Source organism: Thermobia domestica, chromosome 3 (genome assembly GCF_964235325.1).
Source record: "Thermobia domestica chromosome 3, izTheDome1.hap1.1, whole genome shotgun sequence".
NCBI classification, from domain to species: Eukaryota; Metazoa; Arthropoda; class Insecta; order Zygentoma; family Lepismatidae; genus Thermobia; species Thermobia domestica.
In genome coordinates this window covers 63,244,451-63,266,420 of record NC_137456.1, presented here as the reverse complement: position 1 = coordinate 63,266,420, position 21,970 = coordinate 63,244,451, and the positions used below count along the sequence as shown (strand labels likewise).

Below are 21,970 nucleotides of genomic sequence, written 5' to 3'. Positions count from 1 at the left end.
AGTAAGATCTTAACTTTTGTCAGTTAAATACACAGAGTAAGTTTTGGTTAACGATATAGGAAACAATTATTTACACATGAGCATGCAAAATATTCTACGTCACTGATTAGAAATTTACAGAACGATTCGAGAAACGATTTATATAAAATTAAGATTGATGATGCGATACAGCATTTATTTACACATATATACATAAACAACCTTCTTAACTGCGAAAGAGAACACATATATGAACAAAAGAACATACAAATATATTTTGTAACAGCATTGTACAAAGATTTCGTAATACAAATAATACAACCAGTAATATAATTTTATATCTTTATACAGTTTTAATGCAAATTGTCCTTTGACTTGTTTACAATGCTAAGTAAAGTTAACTTTTCGTGCCTTTTTCTCTGCAAAGTCTTTAATTAAAGTATCAGTGTCAAGTTCACACAGAACATCACATTCAATAGACATCATAGAAAGGCCTACAAGAGGCTCTTGCGTCATCGTTGATCGTAGGTAGTTCTTTATAAGTTTCAACTTGGAGAAACTACTTTCTGCTGAAGCTACACTTACAGGAATAGTTAGTAAGATTCTTAGAGCAATAGTTGCATTTGGAAATAATCCAATAAGAGAGTTCTTGCAAATATATGTAAGTACTTGCAACGGTTTGTTTCCCACTTTCAGAACCGAGAAATGAAGGTAAAAGTAAGAGCTCTTGATATAACTGAAATCCGTCAATATCACAGTGATCTTTGTCTGTTAAAGATAGTTGTAAGTCCTTGCAAAACTTTAGTAAATACTCTTTGTCCGTTATTGGATGGATGTCATACAAAAACCCAAATATTTCGCTGTGCTGTTGCAGTTGTTGAAATCTTTCATTCAGGGAACAGATAATTGTGTCTAATGTGCAAAAATAGAAGTTACATTTAAACGCACTGTATGGATCATTAATCGGTTCGTCTTCAGATTCATACAAAAATTGTCGTTTGACTTTTCTAGGTCGGAGTTTTGGTTCATTCTCAAATTGTGGTTGAATGTCGAGCTCTTCAACAATTACTTTGGCATCAACCAAAATATTCTGGAAACCTTCATCACTTCGCATGTTCTCAAGGCGACACTTGGTTTTCTTAAGCAGATCAACTGCTTGCTGAATGTCCACTGATTCTTGTTGAAAAACATGGCTAACCACATTAACACAAGAAAGAACCTCATACCAAAACACCACAACACAAACGAACTTAAAATTCAGGAGCTTCTTAGCCAGGGAACAAGCCTTATTTTTGCCCTCGAAAAGACCATCGTAAATTTCTCCTAACTGGTAGCGAAACGATTTGACAGCATAAATACAGCTCTCCCATCTAGTATCACTAAGAGGTTTCAAAGTGAAATTGGATATATGTTTTTGCAGAACAGACCAACGATATGTGGAACTAGAAAAATAATTGTATACTTCTTGCAATAAAGCAAAAAAAAATTACAGCCTCACTACAGCACATTGCAGAATCCTTCACAACCAAATTCAATGAACGGGAGCTACAAGGAACAAAAAATGCTCGACTATTTAGATCTAATATTCTTTTTTGAACGCCTGAGTGCTTTCCTTTCATATTGGCACCGTTATCATACCCTTGGCCACGCATGTTTGAGAGAGAAATTTTCAGTTTTTCTAATTCTTCCAAAATAGTGGTAGCTAGTCCTTCTCCTGAAGAATCATTTATGCACAAAAATCCCAAAAAATGTTATTCAATGGATGGTTCCTTACCCAGTTCTACCTTCACGAAATGAACAATTAGTGTCATTTGCTCTGTATGACTTACGTTTGATGTACAATCTAATATTACGGAATAATATGTCGCTTTCATTAGATCAGTCAAAATTTTATCCTTTATTTTTAACCCAAGGAGTTCAATTATTTCATTTTGAATGTCCTTGCTCAAATAATGTACATGTGTCTCTTTACTCCTCGCATGTACTTTATAGATCGTCGCAAATGCTCAGCCATAGTAACATCAAACTGTGCAATACACCCAACTAGTTTGAGAAAATTGCCGTTGTTTCTTGAGTAAATAGTGTCATTTTGACCACGAAATGCCAAGTTCTGGGAAGCAAGAAACTGAATTATACACAGCAGTCGTTTGAGAACCTCTTTCCAACGCTCAGTTTCATTGCGAATAATTGCTTGGTTTTCAGCGTCAACTGTTTTACCTGACTGTATTCGGTTTGCAAGTTCAAACCACGATTGAAAAACCTTCATGTGAGTCAAAGATCTATCATGGTCTGATAACAGTCCGGACATATGCTTCCAATCCGAAAAACCTTCACGAGAAGAGAGTGACATTGTAGTACCACCGAAAAGACGGCAACAGAAACAAAATATTGCATCCTTAGTCACTGAATAAATAAGCCAACTACGAGCAACTTCTTCTCCATTGTGCAGACGTCTTTTGTAGTTACTTGTAGTAAATCGCCGACCCTCGATGTTTACTGGGAACTCTCGTTTGGAGACTTGAACTGGACCTCGTCTAACAAGTATCTGACGCATTCTGTCCGTAATATGTTCTGGCCAATTTCCTGGATCATCAAGATCGATTGATTGTGATTCCAACACCTGCAAAAAAAAAAAAAAAAAAAAAAAAAAAGTCAGTAGAAAATGTTAAATTTATTTTAAACATTGTCTTCTAACAAAGAATAAGTGACTAAATTTGATGGAATTTTTAAAATTATGTTCATAATTTTTAAAGCGGTGCAACGACATTGCGCAAATTTTTCTAAAGATTAGATCGTTGATAATCTAAGTAATTTATGTCTTATTAACGAGGAGCAGAAAGTGCTGAAATTGCGCAAATTTCCGCCGCGACGTTGCCAACAACAGGATTTAAGGAATTGTGTGAAATTTTGCATCGAAATGAAATGTATAAAGCTATTCCTTTATGAGATATATTTTATTGCATTCTAATATTTACAAAGCAACATACTTATTTACAGAAAATTTCATTTTACAGTTTGAATGCTTGAAATTTAAATCCTACAGCTTTTAAAAATGTCATACGTGCCTTCTCATAGTTTCTCTGCGAATTCCTGAACTCAGCATACTTCCTCATGACAAACTCGCTCCTTTTGACTTCTGCTGGTCTTTGGGCCTTTGAAATTCCTTTTAATATGGACGTTATTTTCATGGCAGTTTCCGTTTGGATCTCTAACAAAGCAGAAATCACCGTATGAATATCAGGAGCAGGGAAGTAAAATTGACTATTATAATGTCTGTGAAAAGCTTCTGGTCCATTTGTCGTCCGACGCATCGTGGATGGTATAGACGCCCACATGACAGGTGGATACCTAAAATTAATAAAATAAAAAGATCTTTAGTTCATGCACACAATTATTGACAATTTATATAAAACACTAAAACATTTATAACACTAGATTCAAGAAATATTTATAGTCTTGGTCCGTAATTTGTTTACAACTATCAAAACCTGCATTTTAATCTACGTCTTACATGAAGACAGAAGAAAATTTCACTATAATTAAGTTGCATTGAGAGAAAATACCATATCAGCACAACCATTAATGTTGTGTTCAAACTAGGACAACAGTTTTTGCAGTATTAAGAGTTATTGAAGCATGTGCTACTATAGATGAAATTCAAAAGGAAGCTACTTACTTGCAACCGTCTTCTATGTAGTTTTCTAGGACGTAATCGGAAAATTTATGCCCTGTATCATCCGGCGTCATTGATATTAGTTGAGTAAAGGCATCTGATACTTCTGTTGGATGTAAATATGGCAACCCAAAAAATGCCTTTATCCATGAACCTGTAAGAAAAGCAATAATAATAATAATAATAATAATAATAATAATAATAATAATAATAATAATAATAATAATAATAATAATAATAATAATAATAATAATTTGTTAGAATAAGCAAGCATTGGGAAAGTAGTGAAATTGATGGATCTTACTGTTGGCTTTATAATTTCTTCATTTCGTACATTATTAGAACAGCAGTTTATTTGCTTTTAAGAATGGTGACTGAATTAAGATTCTTCAGTCAAACAGAATAAGATTCTATTTTCAACTGTATTCTGTATTAATATATAACAAAACAAAGTCCACATGGTATTATTAAATTAATAATAAAGAATAATAGACCATAATAATATCAATAATACCTAGTTCAGATTTTGGATCCATATATGCTTGTCGCAGATCATTGTCGGCTTGAATCCTCCGCCACCATGTTTGTCCCAAATGGAATCTGCAGCCACGAATGTCACAATTTGGAAACACATTCTTGATGGCTTCGTGAGCAGCTGTTTCAAAATCAACGTAAATGATTTTCAAGTCGAATCTACTGTCTAAGTTTCTTATCATCTTCCACATGGCCACATACATATTCTTGTCTTTCTTCGGCAAAAATGCAAAACATAGAGGTAGATAATATCCATTTTTATATGCATGTATTGTATATAACTGTGTGAAATGCTTAGGAGCATAAGTGAAAGTTCCATCTGCAAATACTTCTAACCCGCTGAACTCACACAGAAAACTGAAAAGAAAATAAGATTAGTGTCAGAAAAGAAAATAGTAAACAAGACTGTAGTGTCATATCGTTAGGTGAAATGCTATGTTACGATATATTTTGTGAGAATCAAAAAAAAAAAAAAAAAAAAACTATTTTACTATAATTTGGAAATAAGACGGAAAAAGGAACTTTTCTGTTCAAGCAACTACTTCCTATTCTACTTCTTGATGCTGTAAATGAAACTCATTTCAAAGTTAATGGTTATAAATGAAATTATACTTACTCGATATTTTTCTTACACGTGAAAAGAATTATATTAGCTTCATCATCAACAAAGATGAATCTTTCTCCGTCAATTGCTATATCATCCTGCTTCTGAACCATTTGCTGTATAGCCTCTACGGTGTTTCTGGGTAGACGAGGAGTCACCTTTCTTCGATTTTTATAAATAACGTCTCGGCATCTTTTAATTTCTTTATGATCAAGTGTGTCATGATGTTCCAATTTTGAAACTTCCTGCCTTATAATTTTATTTGGCTTCTCGTTCAATTGTTCAGTGGCTCGTCGCTTACAATTCTCTCTAAGAAAATGCCGTTGAACACCATCTTCATCTTCACAATGATTATGAATATCTTTCCTTTCTAAAACTTCACTTGTATTTTCATCCATTGTTATACTAGCATTACAGCTTTTCTTAGTACATCTGAAAGAAAGGAAATAATAATTAAATCGTATCACGTGTTCTAAACTTACTATTTAAAGAAAAATGTATTCATTATTTCACTGGCAAAAATGTTATATCTTCCATCACCTTTTAACAAAGTATAGGTCCAATTGACTGACATAAATACTAATGCAGGCTTACTTATTCACTTACGAAAGTATAGGACAAATTGCCTGGCATAAATATTAAAATAGGGACTAGACACATATTTTAACAAAATATAGACCCAACTGACTGACATGGATATTAATGTAACTTTCCATTACTTAACAAAGTATAGAAGCAACTGAATGGCATAAATATTAATATAGGTTACATCACTTAACAAAATATAGGTCCAACTTCCCGACATTAATACTAATAGTGTGTTACATCTTTTAACAAAGTATATATGGATCCTATTGACTAGCATAAATACTAATATAGGCTTACAGAACTTACTAAAATATAGGTCAAGCTGACTACTGAAAATACTAATGTAGGCTTTGCATAACTTAGCAAGCTATAGGCTTATATACATGCAAAAATTATGTACTACATTAACTTACCTCCAATTTGAGCCTTTTTTTCCTTGGCGAAAGAAACGATACTTAAAGCCTCCCATTAATACACAAGGTACACCTTTTTCTGTTTTCGTCAATGTAAACTCCATTCTGAAAGTTTCACTTATGTTTCTCCAGAAACAGAAACAGAAACAGAAAAGTTAAAAATAAGGACGCCCCTCGGGAAAGCCCGCGCCCTGACAGAGAGTAAGGCATCAACCATCTATCTACATGCCTCTCCTCACATGCAATTAGTAGCCTAAAGCTGGTGTCGGTGGGTGTGTCTCGCGGTTTCTATCTTTAACGAAAGACATTTACACGCGTATCTGTAGTTAAAGTGTAAATAGAAAGAAAGAAGGGTAAAATAGAAGATAGGAAAGCGCGAAAGAAGATTTTATTGTGTTGATAGAGGGATAAAAAACCTGGAAACCAGGAAAAAACCCCCTTTATCGGTCATGCTGCATGCAATAGTATTTACATGGCAAAACCACTTGAGAAGGGTGGTGAAAATCCATGTAAAAGTGTCTGTATTAATAAATTAATGTTATATTTTAATTTTAATTACTAAAACCTATCTGAATGTGTTAAGCTATCTGTGTTGTCTGTATTTGGGAGGTGTTTTGTTAGTAGGGAAGACTGTTATTTTTTAACATGCAATTTGGCCGTCTTCTTGATCCTTTGGTCGGTGCTTGTGTCGTCATCTGTCTGCAGAATTTTTTTTTTTTTATTCTGCGTTGGCTCCACTGATGCGTTGCAGAGAAGGAACGTATAGCTGCCCATCCGTTGTTAAGATCGGGTTGAAGGACTGCCGGTAGATCTTCTTTGTTGCTTCCTGTATTGCTCTGGTGAGTCGCTGGTGGTTTGCCGGTTCTATTGTGAAAGTTAGGACTGAGGTAATCCATTTGATGATTCTGTTGGTGACTATATGCATGGCGTCGTCAACAACTGTTTGCAGGATTTTAGCAATTTGTTCCTGTTCCTTGGTGGGTGGTTCTTTCTGCTTCTTCCTTTCTTCTTCTTTTTGGTTGGTCAGGTCCTTATTAGGGCCATCGTCTAAATCTTGCTGTTTTGCCGTTTCTTCTTTGTGGGTAAGCTGGTCTTCTGTTAGTATTTTCATAGCTATGGTGTGGGTTTGACGTGGTCTTCTTGGGCAATTGCTATTTCCTGTTCTGTGGCCTGTTGTTCGACAGGTTGCACAAAAGTTGTTGTTAATTGGGTTATTGCAGATGTCTTCGTGCTCCTTTCCGCAACGATGGCACACTCTTCTGTTTTTGCACAAAGCTCTCTGGTGCCCATATTGATAGCATTTGTGACACGGCATGGGCCGCGGTGGTGCTCTAGATGTTTCTACTTTGTGGTGTGCCGTTCCTATGGAGATTCCGTGTGTTATCAATTTACTTATTTGAGCGGGATCTTCTGAGAACAATCTGAGTAAGGGTGCTGGTCCTCTCTGGGTTTGTATCCTCACTACGTTTGTGAAATTTACTTTCAGTTTCCTTAACTCAGATTTAAAGGTATCAACATCTGTGGTGACTGGTACGTTCTTGATAACACACGTAAAAATTGGTCGCTTCTGGTGTGAACTCTTGTTGCCTTCCTTCTTCTTGTTTCGTGGGTCATCTTGCTTGGATGGCGAGTCTGCTTTCTTCTTGGCGCGTCTGCCTTTCACTACTGTGAACTCTTCTTCGTTGTCAGCTGGTTCATTGACTTCATGGTCTACTTTGGGATGTGGTGACTTCTGGTCCTTGAAAGGGCCGGATGCGCCTACTTTGGGTTGTGGTGACTTCTGGTCCTTGAAAGGGCCGGATGCGTCAGATGTCGTATCTTCTGGTGTGGCTGTTTCTGCTGTTTCTTGTCCTCTGGCTTGGATCAATAATGCTCTGTCTCCGAAGTGTTTAGCTTTAAAGATGCGCAGAAAAACATCTCGTGCAACTGGTGTGGCGAAGTCAATCCTGAACCTCTTGTAACCTCTGTATGTGATGCGAACTTCTGAAGTATCCATCTTTTCAGCTATGATGTTGATGACCTCCTCGGTTGTGTAAGTGACTTCATAGAGTTTCACTTGCGGCACTGCCTCTTGTTGTGCAGATGGAGTATCTGGCTGGTGCTGGTCCTTTCTTCTTTCTTCATTTGCTTCTCTCCTGCTGGGAATTGCTGGTCCCTTTTCTTCTTCCTGGGTGGGTTCCCTTGGAGTGTTCTTTATCTGGTCTGTGGTCGTCTTCTTCTTTCTTGAGTCTTCGCTGCAGTCTCTGCGGGCTTGGGATGGCTCCATTCCCGATCTTCTGGTGGGAGATTTCTTCTTCTGGCGTGGCATGGCGTTTGTGGGCCTGATAAGGGCCGGTCACTAATTGAGGGAAAGTCTCTAGTTTTGTGTATGTGCTTCACTAATGCTATCCCAGAGAGATAACAAAGCGTTCCCGTCAGCCGACTGTCGGCAAAGCCTGTTCAGCCTATATGGCCAGCGCGAAGCTTGACGCACAATAGGGGGTCAAGCCGACGGAAAGCAATGATAATTTCTCCAGGAAGCGGTGTGTGTAAGTGTGTTGAAGCAATGTTCTTTATTTACACAACAGTCTCTTCTCTTTTAAGCAGGATTATCTCAAAAGACTATCCTGTTAAAACTTGTAATGAGTCTCTTCTTCTTGCGGCGTCTAACTGCTTCAAACTTCTTTCTTCTTAGCTCTGCAGCATTGCAAGCTTCTCGATGAGTAGCGACTGCTTAGTTGTCACCGTTAGGTATCCACAGTCTTATGAAGGTTCTCGACGTCAGCTCTAACTCCAGTTTATTGCTTCCTGTTTATATTACCCTCCTCACTAAAACTTGCGATTAATTCTCGATCCTGATTGGCTCGTTGTGATTCTCGTTCCTCATTGGCTTGTTCTATTATTGGTTTATTATATCCGCAATTCGTTCGGGGTTTTAACAGAACCTGAGGAGGTCTGACATACAGTTGCTGGTGACATTTGGGAGAGTGCACAACGGAGAAGAATAAGCTTTGCAGAGAAGAATTGCTGAGATGCATTGCTTTCCTGAAGAAGGTGTTCCAACCACAACCAACATAGATAACATCAGAGATGCATTAAAACAGCAAAACGTACAGTTCACGAACCTCATTCGTGTCCAAACAAAGGAGGGACCAGCACCCATCTTGAGAATGTTTTCAACATTTGCTCTGGCCATATACGTTGAACACGCTTTGCCGACAGTCGGCTAACGGAAACGCTTTGTTATCTCTCTGGGAGTGAAGCAAATACACAGTAATTAAAGAACTGAGGCCCTTTTCAGGCCCACAAACCAATTTCAGGTCCAAAACCTTTCTAATGTACACTGTCCGGTAAATATCTTCAGGATAAAACAGTTGAGAATGCTCTAAGAGCATTGCCAGAACGAACTTTAAAAGAATGGAGAGATCTAGCGGGAAGGATAGCTGTAATTGTTCCTAGATGTAAAGGTAAATCTTTTTATCCGCACCCTCTTCTCTTTCTCGCAAAAATTAACAAAATATCATCTCTTTATGACTTATAGTTCTCGAGATATGACTGCTTAAATATCTAGAAATTCGAACTTTTTTAGTCAGTATCACGGGAACGGTAAGTCATAGAGAGATGATATCAGTGTTAATCCCTAATAGAACATTAAACATTTTCGTACTGATATTAATTGATGGCCAGTTGCACAGTGGCCACCGGTTACTATTTGCTACCAAAATATTTACCACCCTTTTAGATATTGACCAACACCAATATGACCTCTCTATGACTTACGGTTCCTCAAATAATGCTCCTTAAATCTCTGGAAATCGGCCATTTTTGGCCAATATCATGGGAACGGTAATTCATAGAGAGACGATATTGGTCTTAATCAATACCTAAGAGGATGGTAAACACTTTGGTAGCAATATTAATTGGTGGCCATTGGCCAAACCAGAACTCTTTAAGTTCGTTGAAAACCGCGGCGAGACACAACATTCGACATGCTGCTTTAGAATTCTAACTGCATGTAGGAGGTACACGTAGATATAAGTTGCTGCATCACTCAAGGGGGCGAGCTTTCTTGCCAAGGGGCCCTATTTATCTCTAATACACTGACCACTCATTCTTGTAACAATTTATACGATAATACCTAGGTAATATATAACAAATGTTTCTCACAGCACCTAAGAACAACTAAGACGCAAATGCAAATCTAAGTATCATTTATAGAAAGGTGAAAGGATAGTTATTAAGATATGTGGTAGACACACCTGAAATATGTATACAAGTGCTTGTTTCTGATTGGCCAAAACTGGAAGATATAGACAAATCTTTATTTCTGATTGGTCGAACGTCTGTTCACGATATTTCAAGAGAACTTCTAGAAATATTTATATATATTGTTTATTTTATATATGTTTGTTTTCCTTACAGTATTTCAAAACTATTTGCTTTCAATAACTATATTCTTACAGTTTTAATCTTACAGTTAGATATGATACGGAAAATGAATGACTGGGACACATTCCCCAGTCACCTTCTCTAACGACGCCATTGCACACATATAATATAGATGACTGAAAATGCTATTGTTATCCATTACTTTGTATTTTTTTTTTTTTTTGTTAAAACGACTTGCATTTTGGTGACTGTTTTTATTAGTCGATATACTTATGGTAATGATGGCAACGTTGCACAAGATTTTTTTCGCAATTTCCAATTTTGTTGCCTGCTCATTAAGGCTTTATCTGTGTCAACAGATAAGCGTGGGAAAATTTGCGCAATGTCGGTGCACCCTTTTAAAGATGGTAGGCTTGCACCGAAGATGGGTGGGGGTGGGGGATATTCAAGCAGCTAGATCATCCGGGGATAAACACAAAACTTAGAATGGCGCATGACCAATAAGCCTCCGATAGATGTGAGATATAAATAAATAAAGAGTGGGAGAGGAAGAGTTTAATAATAATTGAAGTAAATAAATAAATAAATACAGGTTTCGTGCGAATATAAGACGTCCACGTCATGTTCTTTTCTATACATAGGAGAATCTGCCCAGGATTTCTGAAGCCCTACCCAGGATTCTCGGTTTCAGCATTGAAGTGCTGTAATGTGGTTAAATGCCTTGACCCTGATTGGCTCCACAAATGCCTCTTACGAAGTTGAATCAGTAATGAACAACCAGATCAACCGGGATACAAACATGTTCGTGGCTGACTTAACCTAAGAAATATGCAACTTTGAAAACAACATTTCTTTGAACATTATTCTTAGCAAGTTTGTATTTCTTACTATCTGTATTTTCTTTAAAATATGCACATTATTATACACTAATTAAAATTAAACTATGTTTTTAAGCTCCGAAACACCACTGACTGTGTCCTTTTTTTCTTTCTCTTTAAATGTGGTGGGTTGGTATGTGATAAGTTAGTTGACTTGCATCGTAATGTTTTCGGGCTTTCTGGATTAGAGTTTGGTACTTTATATTATTTGAAAAGCTTTCCGATTTCCTTGCGATGCTCAATATAAAAAGCCTTGGGGGATAGAATCCGCTAACTCTTGCATCAAATGTGAGTCTGCTAGTCATTCAACCACTAAGGCAATAAATATTACATATTATTTTTTTTTTAAAAAAACGTTATCCCATATGTCTTCCGTCAAAGTAACTTGAACGGAATACAGTGATATTATGCACCTAGACACAAGAAATGAATTCCAAAAATTGAGTAAGTGTGACCCTAAAGATGTTTTTGATTGATTGTTTATATATTTGGCATTTTATAATTTAATTGGTGTCTCCGCAAAACGACTGGTTAAGCTCATCGCCTTATAGCTAAGAGAGCTCGGGTTCGATTCTCAGTAAGGACACAAGTGATTTGGATCCCGCCCTTAGAACGTCATCATCATCCCATGGAAAGCAATGCAAAGCCACCATGGTTTCACCTTGCTGAGAGACCTACGGGGTCAAACACATGCCTCCGGGAAGAACACCAATCATCATCATAAATTAATTACTAATAGCAGACAAATTATGAGCTTTCTTATATTACAGTACAAAAGCATATACAGTTTGAACCTCAGTATTTTCATTTTTCCAACAGATTAAAACAAATTACAGTAAAATGTATGTGGCCAAACTATAGTCTGTTAAAAGATTTTTTAAAAAAGGTCAGTTAGTGAAAAGTCTCTAATCAGTTCTATTGCTTGCTTATTTGTTACAAAAATAATAATTCGATTTATATCCCGAGTTCAGGTCGAAATGACCCATTCATCTACAACACCCGTCAAATTAAACCAAAGAAAATCAATAATATTGTATATGCTTCGTGGAAAGTAAGTGAAACATAGTTAATTTAATCCCACTAGCTAACTATATATATATATAAGCTAGGCCGTCATGAACATATTGGTACAAGATATTTAGAAACAATTGTCGGTCTGTCGAATTTATAATTTATGCCTGTCGAATTGCAATGTACTCTAATAATAAAAGTAGTTATGTTTCACTGCATTTCCTCTTATATTTTACACAAAGCTGTAATTGCGTGATATTCAACCAACATGCAATTGTATGTTTATTCAAATAGCAAAATGTTTAACTTACGTCTATTACAATTTCCTGTGGAAATGCTGATACATCTTCGTTTCGTATATCAATTGTTCCAGATTTCAATTGTTCTTCTTCCTCCTGCGAAATGCTCGTAATCGATCGATCCACCTGTGGAAAGGAAAAGAACTAATACGTTAGAAATAAAGTTTATTTTCTTAAAAGAAAAAATATATATTTAATTTGTATTCTAAAGGTGAAGAAACTGCATAAATGATAAAATAACTGCGTATAAATATTGAATCTACATATTCCGTGTTCATTGTGAAAATGTACATTTAGGAAAACAAAAAATGGGGCGATTCTTACAGAATCTACGTAAGAATGGCCTCATTTTTTGTTTTGCTAACTGTACATAAAAATTAAATTCTCTCCGTATTCATTAACAACTTTGTGTTGTGAAAATCATCAAGAATCAGCGCATTCATAAAATAGATGCGAATGCATTCAAATTAGCTGCCGAAGCCCGAACACTTTTTTTAAGTCACGTTAATCGTATTGGATAGAAACCTAATCTATATAGTCTTACACTGGTACATGTTACTTATTTACGATATGTTTATGAAATAATGGGTCTATTGCAAAATTTGTGATAGCGAAACTCCACGGGGATCTGTTAACGGTAACAATCATACGTTTTAACTCTTCAGAATTCTAGTTAGTAAAGATACTACTACTACTACTACAATACTACTAGAATACTACTACTACTAATAATAATAATAATAGTAATAATAATAATCACTGGCACGGCAGACCAATAGATCCTGGGCCTGCTCCAACGCCATCTGATAGCGAGTGGTATAAATTCATCCACCTGGGTAACAGAATGCGGGTCAGCCGGTCGTGTCACTACCCGCCAACAGGCGTATTAGGAGCTTTGCAGGCCAAGTGACCGTCATATCTTTATTTATGTGACTCCCCAGTTTTCCTGCCGTTGAAAAGCGGAAAGTCCTTGGATTGAACCCAGGAGCACGTAGACATAAGTCCAACGCTTTAACCTCTAGACTATGGAGGCCCTCTACTTAATTAATAGATGAATGCTTGAAATACAGCTAAAGTTGGTTAATACACTTCTAACGAGTAAAAGTCTTATCGCTTTGGTACATGTATCAAGGATCAGTGTTGGTATAGAATGTAATTATTGCTACTTATATCAATGGGGAAAGAACTTTCTTTGAGCCTGAAGTTCGCCGCCTATCTGAGAGGCCGCCACCCTACCCACCCCAGCCTGCTAAGACGCTACGTGTGTAAACACCTCTTCTCTATTAAACGTAATAAAACGAAAATACGTTACGTAATGTAGGCCTACTTACCTGTACTGTGTACCTGTGTTATCTTCTGGAATATTTGTTGATTTCTTGCTGGTTTCCTCATTCTCTGGTTCTACGTTTTCATTTCCATTATTGTCTGTTTCAGGAGTACGAAAGAATTTCTTTAATGCTGCTGCCTGTTTCTCATTTTCACCCGCTAATTGTGCTCTTCTTTTTCTGTATACATTTCCAGAAGGCTTCTTTTTTTCCGACATGTTGATAAATAACACATTAACGCAACGATTCTTCTACTAAGAGTCGAAATTCAGGAGAGAAAAGAAGAACACGCACACCATCAAGCCTGCACTACATGTGCACTGATTTATAATTTTTTTCACGAGACATTTGACAGTACAAACAGGACTAATTTCTTTTTGGTTGCCGATAACTCAATATTGTTTGTGTGTATTGTTAGAGCGGCCGACATAGCTTTGTCGCAAGGTGTGCAATTGTCGGCACCGCGGCGGTTGTAAGTCAGAGCGTGTAATTGTTGCTCAAAACTCCCAACTCTCAACAATAGCCTTTAGCTTTGTCAGCGGAGATTTTTTTAATAGACAAATAAGGTGAAGGGATGAAGGGATTTCCTTTATAGGAGATTCAAGAAGAAACCAGGGTTGTTATAAAGAGTGAGGCCTATCGGATGAGGTAGTAACCAATGTTGCTACACAATTTATGAAAAAGTTAATTTTTAGTTCATCGTTTACAATAATATAAATTTAGCAAGGATTTTGGCGCCCCCAAACTCCCCTAAAATTTGGCGCCCCGGGCGGTCGCCCGGCTCGCCCGATCCATCCGCCGATACTGGTAATACCGAGGTTATCAAGAAGAAGACTTTCGCTTAAAGTGACATTTGAACCGCTACTTTGTTTACGCATGAAAAAAGGGACCGAGAATTGAACATGGAACACCTTGATTAAAAGGTGAAAGGGAAATAAAACTATTGCAGATGGTTTGATGTGGGGAAACATCACCATGAAGTTCACACGATTCGCATTTTTCGTTCTTTTTATTTTTTATTTTTTGGTTTAAACCAGTTGTTTATTTTAAAAAAGAAAAAAAACCCGCTGGTGTAAACCAGCCAACCCTAAAAGTAAATACTCATTTTAAAAAAAATACACAAATAACTAGCAAAATTCTTTGTAGTATTTTTCAAAATATTCCATACCCTCTTTTTGGAACAAAATAAAATTAAAACAAAACATAAGAAAAATACTTAGATTTATATGATACACCTAAGGGCTGCACATCTAGAGCTTTTGGTTTTGTATATTCTTGAAATTCTATAGTTTTATATAACCACCATCACTGTTTACTCATTCCTCAAGTTTTCTGAATTTTTAACAAGAGGAATTTAACATATGAAGGGTGTGAGGCAAGAACATGGTAGCCCACAATTTTACTATTTTAAGAAATTAGAGATTTTCTGCTGCACAATCCATTTTGAAAGTCGGAAAGCTGATTTTTCACATAAGACTATACATGAAGGACTAAACGAAGCGGTATGCGTTGCTGTCTATCTGCTGAATAACTCAGCAACTGAAAATTTGTTGGTTACCATGTTCTTGGCTCACATCCTTCATATCATTACGGAACTCCCCCTCACCACCACCACCAAAAAAAAAAAAAAAAAAGGACTACGGAATATATTTAAGTTAAGATAAATACAACTGCACAACAAACATGACTGAGTGGAGCTTTTGCGCTTCTATCGGGAAGTCCGGGATTCAACTCAGCATTCGACCATTCTGACAAAGCATTTCTTCATTCCATCTGTGAAGTAGAAATAGTGCATGTACTGTGAGTTGACCGACTTCCTTTCTTATTGTTTTTAAATCGTCATTATTACTAATTACCAGCAGTGACGGTTTTGCGAAGGTTAGGGGGCGGTCTTTCGGACTGAAGTCTGTTTCCCAAAATTACTTAATGTCTAAAACAAACGAAATATCTATTAGTCATGCCTTTACTCATAAACTTTAAGCTGCCGTCAAATAAAAATTACGAATGTTTAGAAAAACTAAACATTAGTAAGAAAAAAACTCCCAAAATACTTTTCTAAATCCGCCACTGATTCTCAGTATAAAATGATCTTCAATGACGTTGTATCCGGAAGATTATCGCTAAATATATAAACGAAACGAAATATTAGTTATGCCTGTACTCATAAACTTCAAGCTCCTCCCAAATAAAATTAGGACATTTTAGAAAACGAAACAATCAGAGAAATCCCCCCCAAAGTACTTTTCTAAATCCGCTACTGATTATTTGTATAAATTAGTATTCAAGGTTGTATCCGGAAAATTATTGCTAAATCGTTGCACAGCTACAGTATAACAGAAATGTGGAAGTACGGTTTGACGGTTATATTGAAAAACGTACGCTTTGACGGATATATAGAAAAACGTAAGCTTAACTTTTGTGCTAGAAGCTAGAGTACTAAGCTCTTAGAAATGAAACACGGATGACAAACTGAAATGATCCCGGGAAGAAAAAAATGTCGATAACTCAAAATTTAAAATAAAGTTAAATAGCCTCTAAAATTGCCCTCAAATACTACATTCTTCACGTTAGCTTTAATTCGTAAAACATATGCTCCATCCATCTTGCTGGTGAATTTCAGAGCGAAATATGGCATTTAGGTCATGGAATTCTTATCTAACTATAGAATATACTATAAGAAAGCTATTTAGATAGAAAAATCATGAAAATGAAAAAAAGCCAAAATTTCCAAAATTCTCGTTTTTTTCCCAAAAAAAGCCGGCTTTTTATGTGCAAAAAACGATCGATTCAAAAAAAGCCGACTTTTTTGCATTTCTAGGAAGAATTGATGGAATGAGAAAGTGGGAGGAAACGGGAGTAACCCAAGGAAATCCACGTACATGGTTATCCATCACAAGCTTACTTGGCCGCGGATCGAATCAGGGATCCCATGCACCAGAGGTAAGCACTCTACCAGTAAGCCACTGTGTCTTTGAGTTATTCTAAATTGAAATTTAAAAAGTTGAGAAAAAATCCTCTTTTTCACTAGTGTCCGAAGACGAGGCTTAACATAAGTTCATTTTGGGTCATTCTAAGCCAGAAAATGGTGGATTTTATTTGTCCTTTTGTGCCTTTTTCGGCTTTTTTTGTTTATTAGTCTTTTTTTTTTTTAAAATAACTTCATAGGTCTTAACGTCTTTTTCTGCACTTCATCTTCGACAATAAATTTTCTGGTCACACCTCTTAAATACTTTTTCTTTAGTAAAGAAAATACAAACTATAAGACATTCTTCAACAATTGGACTGATAAGACCAGATCTGTAACAATCACGAGTGAGACAAGGAGGCGAAACAATGTCCTGCAGCAAAGGAGGTGAACATGGGAAAGTTTTCTTATTTTAGTTTGTACTTCAGTTTGTGGAAGAAGGACAGACCGTTAACCTACCAGAAGCTTGTATTTCTTGAGCATTATATTCATTAAGTGAAATGAAATTAAATCTGAAGTTGTACGTCCCACAGTTATGCCGGCTAGGCTAAAGGAGACGGTAATTATGAGAAATGAATGAAATGGTGGAATGAAGAAAGTGGGAGGAAACGGGAGAACCCCCAGAAAACCCACGCACACGGTGTTTCTCCATAATGTAATTCTAATTAAACATCTAATTCTAATTAAATTGTGTCTTATTTTTACGTTCTTTTTCCAGTTTTTAGGTCCTTTTTTAAAGATATTTTTAGGTCTTTTCATAGGCCCTTTTTAGGCAATTTTTAGGTCTTCATCTTCCGAGCCCTAGTAATAAGCAAATACGTTATGCATACAATTAATTATAATATCAGTGATATATGGTGTTCATTGGGCAAAACACTTTAAACAATAAAGATTCATCTTAGTTATCCTTCGTTTTTCATTATCATTTGACCATTAAACAAACGCCTGAGAGATATACAACCTCTGTATACAACTTTGTTGGGTTGGAGTGTATAACTAGTAGGATATGGTACTTTAGCCTTTTAAAATTTCAACGTTTCCAGTGTACCCCTAAAAATGTAATAAAGAAATAACGGCCATTTTTTTGAATATTCAATTAGAACTGGAGAATCTACACAAAATTTGGAATCGACCAGCGAAAATGGCACATTTCTAGCACTTGTGGTTTTCGAGATCTCATTGTCGTAATGATTGGTCATAAACATATAAACATCCACAAATATACAAACCTAGCATTTTAATATATAGACTAGCTGAACCTGCGGTCTCTACACAGCGCATCATTCATATATGAGCATGAATCTCTTTGCCATTCCTCACAACATATGTACATGTCCCTTTACAAACAAAAGTTAAAAACGTCGTGATAAAAATCGGCGAAGTATAATACTATAAAGGGGAGATTCTTTTCGATTATTTTTTCAATATGTCGCACCGTTTGCAAGATTTGAGCCTAATTCCGGTTGAAGTTTCTAATTCATGTATGATCAATGTTTCCTATCTTCTTGCATGCAGTATGTAATAAGCAAATACGTTACATACACAATTAATTATAATGTCAGTTATATATGGTGTTCATTGGGCAAAATATTCCAAAAATAAAGATTCATCTTAGACTGGAGAAATGGGTATACTTCCTTTTAATTATTATTTGCCCATGAAACAAACGCCTGAGACATATATAACCCCTATATACAACTATGTGGTGTTGGAATGTATAATACATAGGATATGATGCTTTAGTTGTTTTTTTTTAACACTTCCAGTGTACCCGTAAAAATTTAATAAAAAAATAATGGTAATGTTTTTTTTTTTAAATATTCAATTAGACCTGGATAATCTATGCAAAATTTTCAATCGATCAGTGAAAACATCATCTTTCTAGAGCCTGTAGTTTCCGACATCTCATTGTCAAAAGGATTGGCCACACGTCCACAAACATCTATCTATTAAAATGCTACAATAGCAATTAAAAGCGATTTTTTAACTGTCTTTCATTCCCATCTTGCGATGGGCGGGCCGCAGAAGGTTACGCCTTCTCTGTGGACAGTGGTTAAAAGCGATTTTTTTTGTTTCCCAATGCTGGCGATCAGCCAGCAAACCGTTAGAAGGTTACGCCTTCTGTGCGGTAATAGATTTAAACCTATTATTGGAGGTCTATAATTTTCGATGGGCTAAGGGATGTTCGTAGAGCTGGAGTAGAATTTCCTATTTTAATTTCATTAAAAGGGATCTAGGCTGTATATTATTGGTTTACTTTTTTATTAGTATGCTTTATCTGAAACAGGAGAGAAGAGAATGAAGAATGAAAATGAGAAACATGAAGTGCATTATAACAACACAACACATAGGTAATAGTTAGTGTGACAAGTGAGAGTTATCTTCTGTCTAGGAGCGACTATGGACGTAATGAAGACAAAATGGGTGCCCTATTAAAACATAAGGTCCTTACTGTGCAGTAAATAATGGTGCTAAGTGTGGAGGAACTATGAATGATGAAAATGCTGCAACTGAGCTCCAACTTATAAGTTTAACTTTCAAACCTTTGATTTACGGTTATTTGTGATGTCACGTTTATGACAAAGACAAATATTTTTTTAAAAAAGTGTACTTTAAATAAATTACTTAAACAGATCTTTTTCACAAAGTTTATCCTTTTAAATTATTGTTCAAAGCCTTTGCATTTTAATAAGCCTTCTCCGAAATAAATGCAAATGAATTGTGCTGTCATCTCTGGAGTTTTTTAAACTATAAGTTTGTGGACGTTTATATGTTTGTGGCAAATCCTTTCGACAATGAGATCTCGGAAACTACAAACTCTAGAAAAATAACGTTTTCAATGATCGATTGCAAATTTTGCGTAGAGTGTCCAATTCTAACTCAATATTAAAAAAAAAAACAAGGCCATTATTTATTTATTACATTTTTAGGGGTACACTGGAAGTGTTGAAATTAAAAAAAAATAAAAACTAAAACATCATATCCTACCTATTATACATTCCAACACTATATAATTGTATATAGGGGCTGCGTATCTCTGAGGTGTTTGTTTCATGGACAAATTATAATGAAAAACGAAGGATAACCATTTCTCCAGTCTAAGTTGAATCTTTATTGTTTGGAGTGTTTTGCCCAATGAACACCATATATCACTGACATTATAATTGATTGTATTTGTAATGTATTAGCTTATTTTAAACTGTATAAAACGATAATCATGCCTATTGTTCTGTATGGTTGAGAAATATGGTCTCTTACTCGGAACGAAGAACATAGATTGAAGGTATTTGAGAACAAGATCCTGAGATGAATATTCGGACCCAAGAGAAACGGAAATAGGGAATGGCGGAATCTTCATAACGAGGAACTACATAATTTATACGGTTTATCCAACATTGTTAGGGTTATCAAATTTAGGAGGCTCAGGTGGACAGGTCATGTAGCCAGGATGGAAGAAAGAACGAACGCTTTCAAAATCTTAACTGGAAGACCAGCCGGAAATCCACCATTAGGAAGACGTAGGCGCAGAGGGGAGGACAATATTAAGATGGATCCCGCAGAAATAGTAATACAAAGTAGAAACTGGATCCAATTGGCTAAGGATAGAAATCAGTAGAGAGCTTTTGTGAACGCGGCATTGAACCTCCGGGTTCCATAGGCCATAGAGTTACTTAGTTTATTTATGAATTTTCTTATTATATACTACATGCAAGAAGAAAGAAAACACAGACCATAAATGAATTAAAAAATCTAACCGGAAGTAGGATCAAATCTTGCAAACGGTACGAGATATTGAAAAAGTAATCGAAAAAAATCTCCCTTTTATGGTATCTCTTGCCGATTTTTACCAAGACTTCTTTCACTTGTGTCTGCAAAGGGACATGTACAGATATGAGGAATAACAAGGAGATTCATGCTCATATATGAATTATGCGCTGTGTAAAGAGCTCAGGGCCAGATAGTATAGTTTAAAAGAACTCCATAGATGACAGCAAAATTCATTTGCATTGATTTTGGAGAAGGTTTATTAAAGTACAAAGGCTTTGAACAATAATTTTAAAACATAAACTTTATATAAAAGGATGTATTTAAATAATTTATTTAAAGTACACATACTTTAAAATATTGTCTTTATTAAACGTGAAATCACAAATAACCGTAAATCATAGCTTTGAAACCCAAAGTTAGAAGTTGGAGTTCATGCGTTTTTATTGCTATTGTAGCATTTTAATAGATCCAATCAATGCTGCCAAAACCCAAATTATAGTTTTTATCCCGCCACGCAAACGCACCAAACTCCATGGAAATCCTTCTTTACTCTCCCTTACAGTTAACCAGGTTCCCCTCCGGCCTTCCAAAACAGTAACGTATCTTGGGATAGTTTTTGACCATCGTCTGACTTGGACCCCGCATCTCAAATCAGTGACAACCAAAGTACGCAATAGACTTAATTTATTGAAACGTCTCACCGGCACCACCTGGAGCCTATCTCCCAGTATAGTCCTTAATACTTACAAAGGTTTTCTCCTACCAGTCCTCACATATGGTTTTCCCGCTTGGATCTCCGCTCCACTATTCTATTATAAGCAACTTGATATTTTCGAACCGCATGCCTTCCGTCTTGCCTTTCGCATATTTCTACCTAGTCCTACTCGTGACCTGTATTCACTCATCACATTTCCTATTCTCAAATTTCACCTGGAGACACTCCGTCAAAGATTTATCACCACACGTTACACTGAACATCATCCTCTTCTTCTTGCCACTATGCACCATCTCGCACTCCATCCCACCCGACCCCGATATTATTACACACCATTACATTTACTTTTTACCCTTTATTGCTACTCGCTTCCCCCTGATCACCTAGACTTCACATTTCTGGAAGATTATCGTCTGCATGCTCATCTACCTCATGTTTTTCCTTCATATATTGCACAGTAAATCCCCTTGTAACTAATAGGATCCTCCTGTCTTAATTTGCCTAGCGTCGCCCCTAGGCAGAAGATAACTGCATTTGTTTTCTTAACATCTCCCTCGTGTTGTCTTGTGCTTGCACCTCATCTCATCTTTAACGCTCATTCTTTTATCACTACCTAGGTATATAAATATTTATCATAACATCACTTAAAGCTTATGGACGTCCTTTTCTCTGCCACTCTGTCCATTTGTCACCCATGATCTATATCTGCATCTCCGTACAGATATGTTAATATATTTCAATTTTCTATTATATATATATATATATATATATATATATATATATATATATATATATATATATATATATATATATATATATATATATATATATATATAATATCTGTCTATTT

At 36.0% G+C, this 21,970-nt stretch overlaps 1 protein-coding gene across 1 annotated transcript; it reads right to left on the bottom strand.

The window, feature by feature from the left end:
• Window positions 1–366: 366 nt before the first annotated feature.
• On the bottom strand, window positions 367–13,890 carry LOC145681811 (uncharacterized). The gene is made up of 6 exons (XM_081753418.1): window positions 13,679–13,890; window positions 12,915–12,975; window positions 12,360–12,473; window positions 1,938–2,599; window positions 649–1,421; window positions 367–554 (listed from the first exon to the last, which is right to left on the bottom strand). The coding sequence occupies exons 1-6, from the start codon at window positions 13,888–13,890 to the stop codon at window positions 367–369; spliced, it is 2,010 nt and encodes a 669-aa protein (XP_081609544.1).
• Window positions 13,891–21,970: the final 8,080 nt, after the last annotated feature.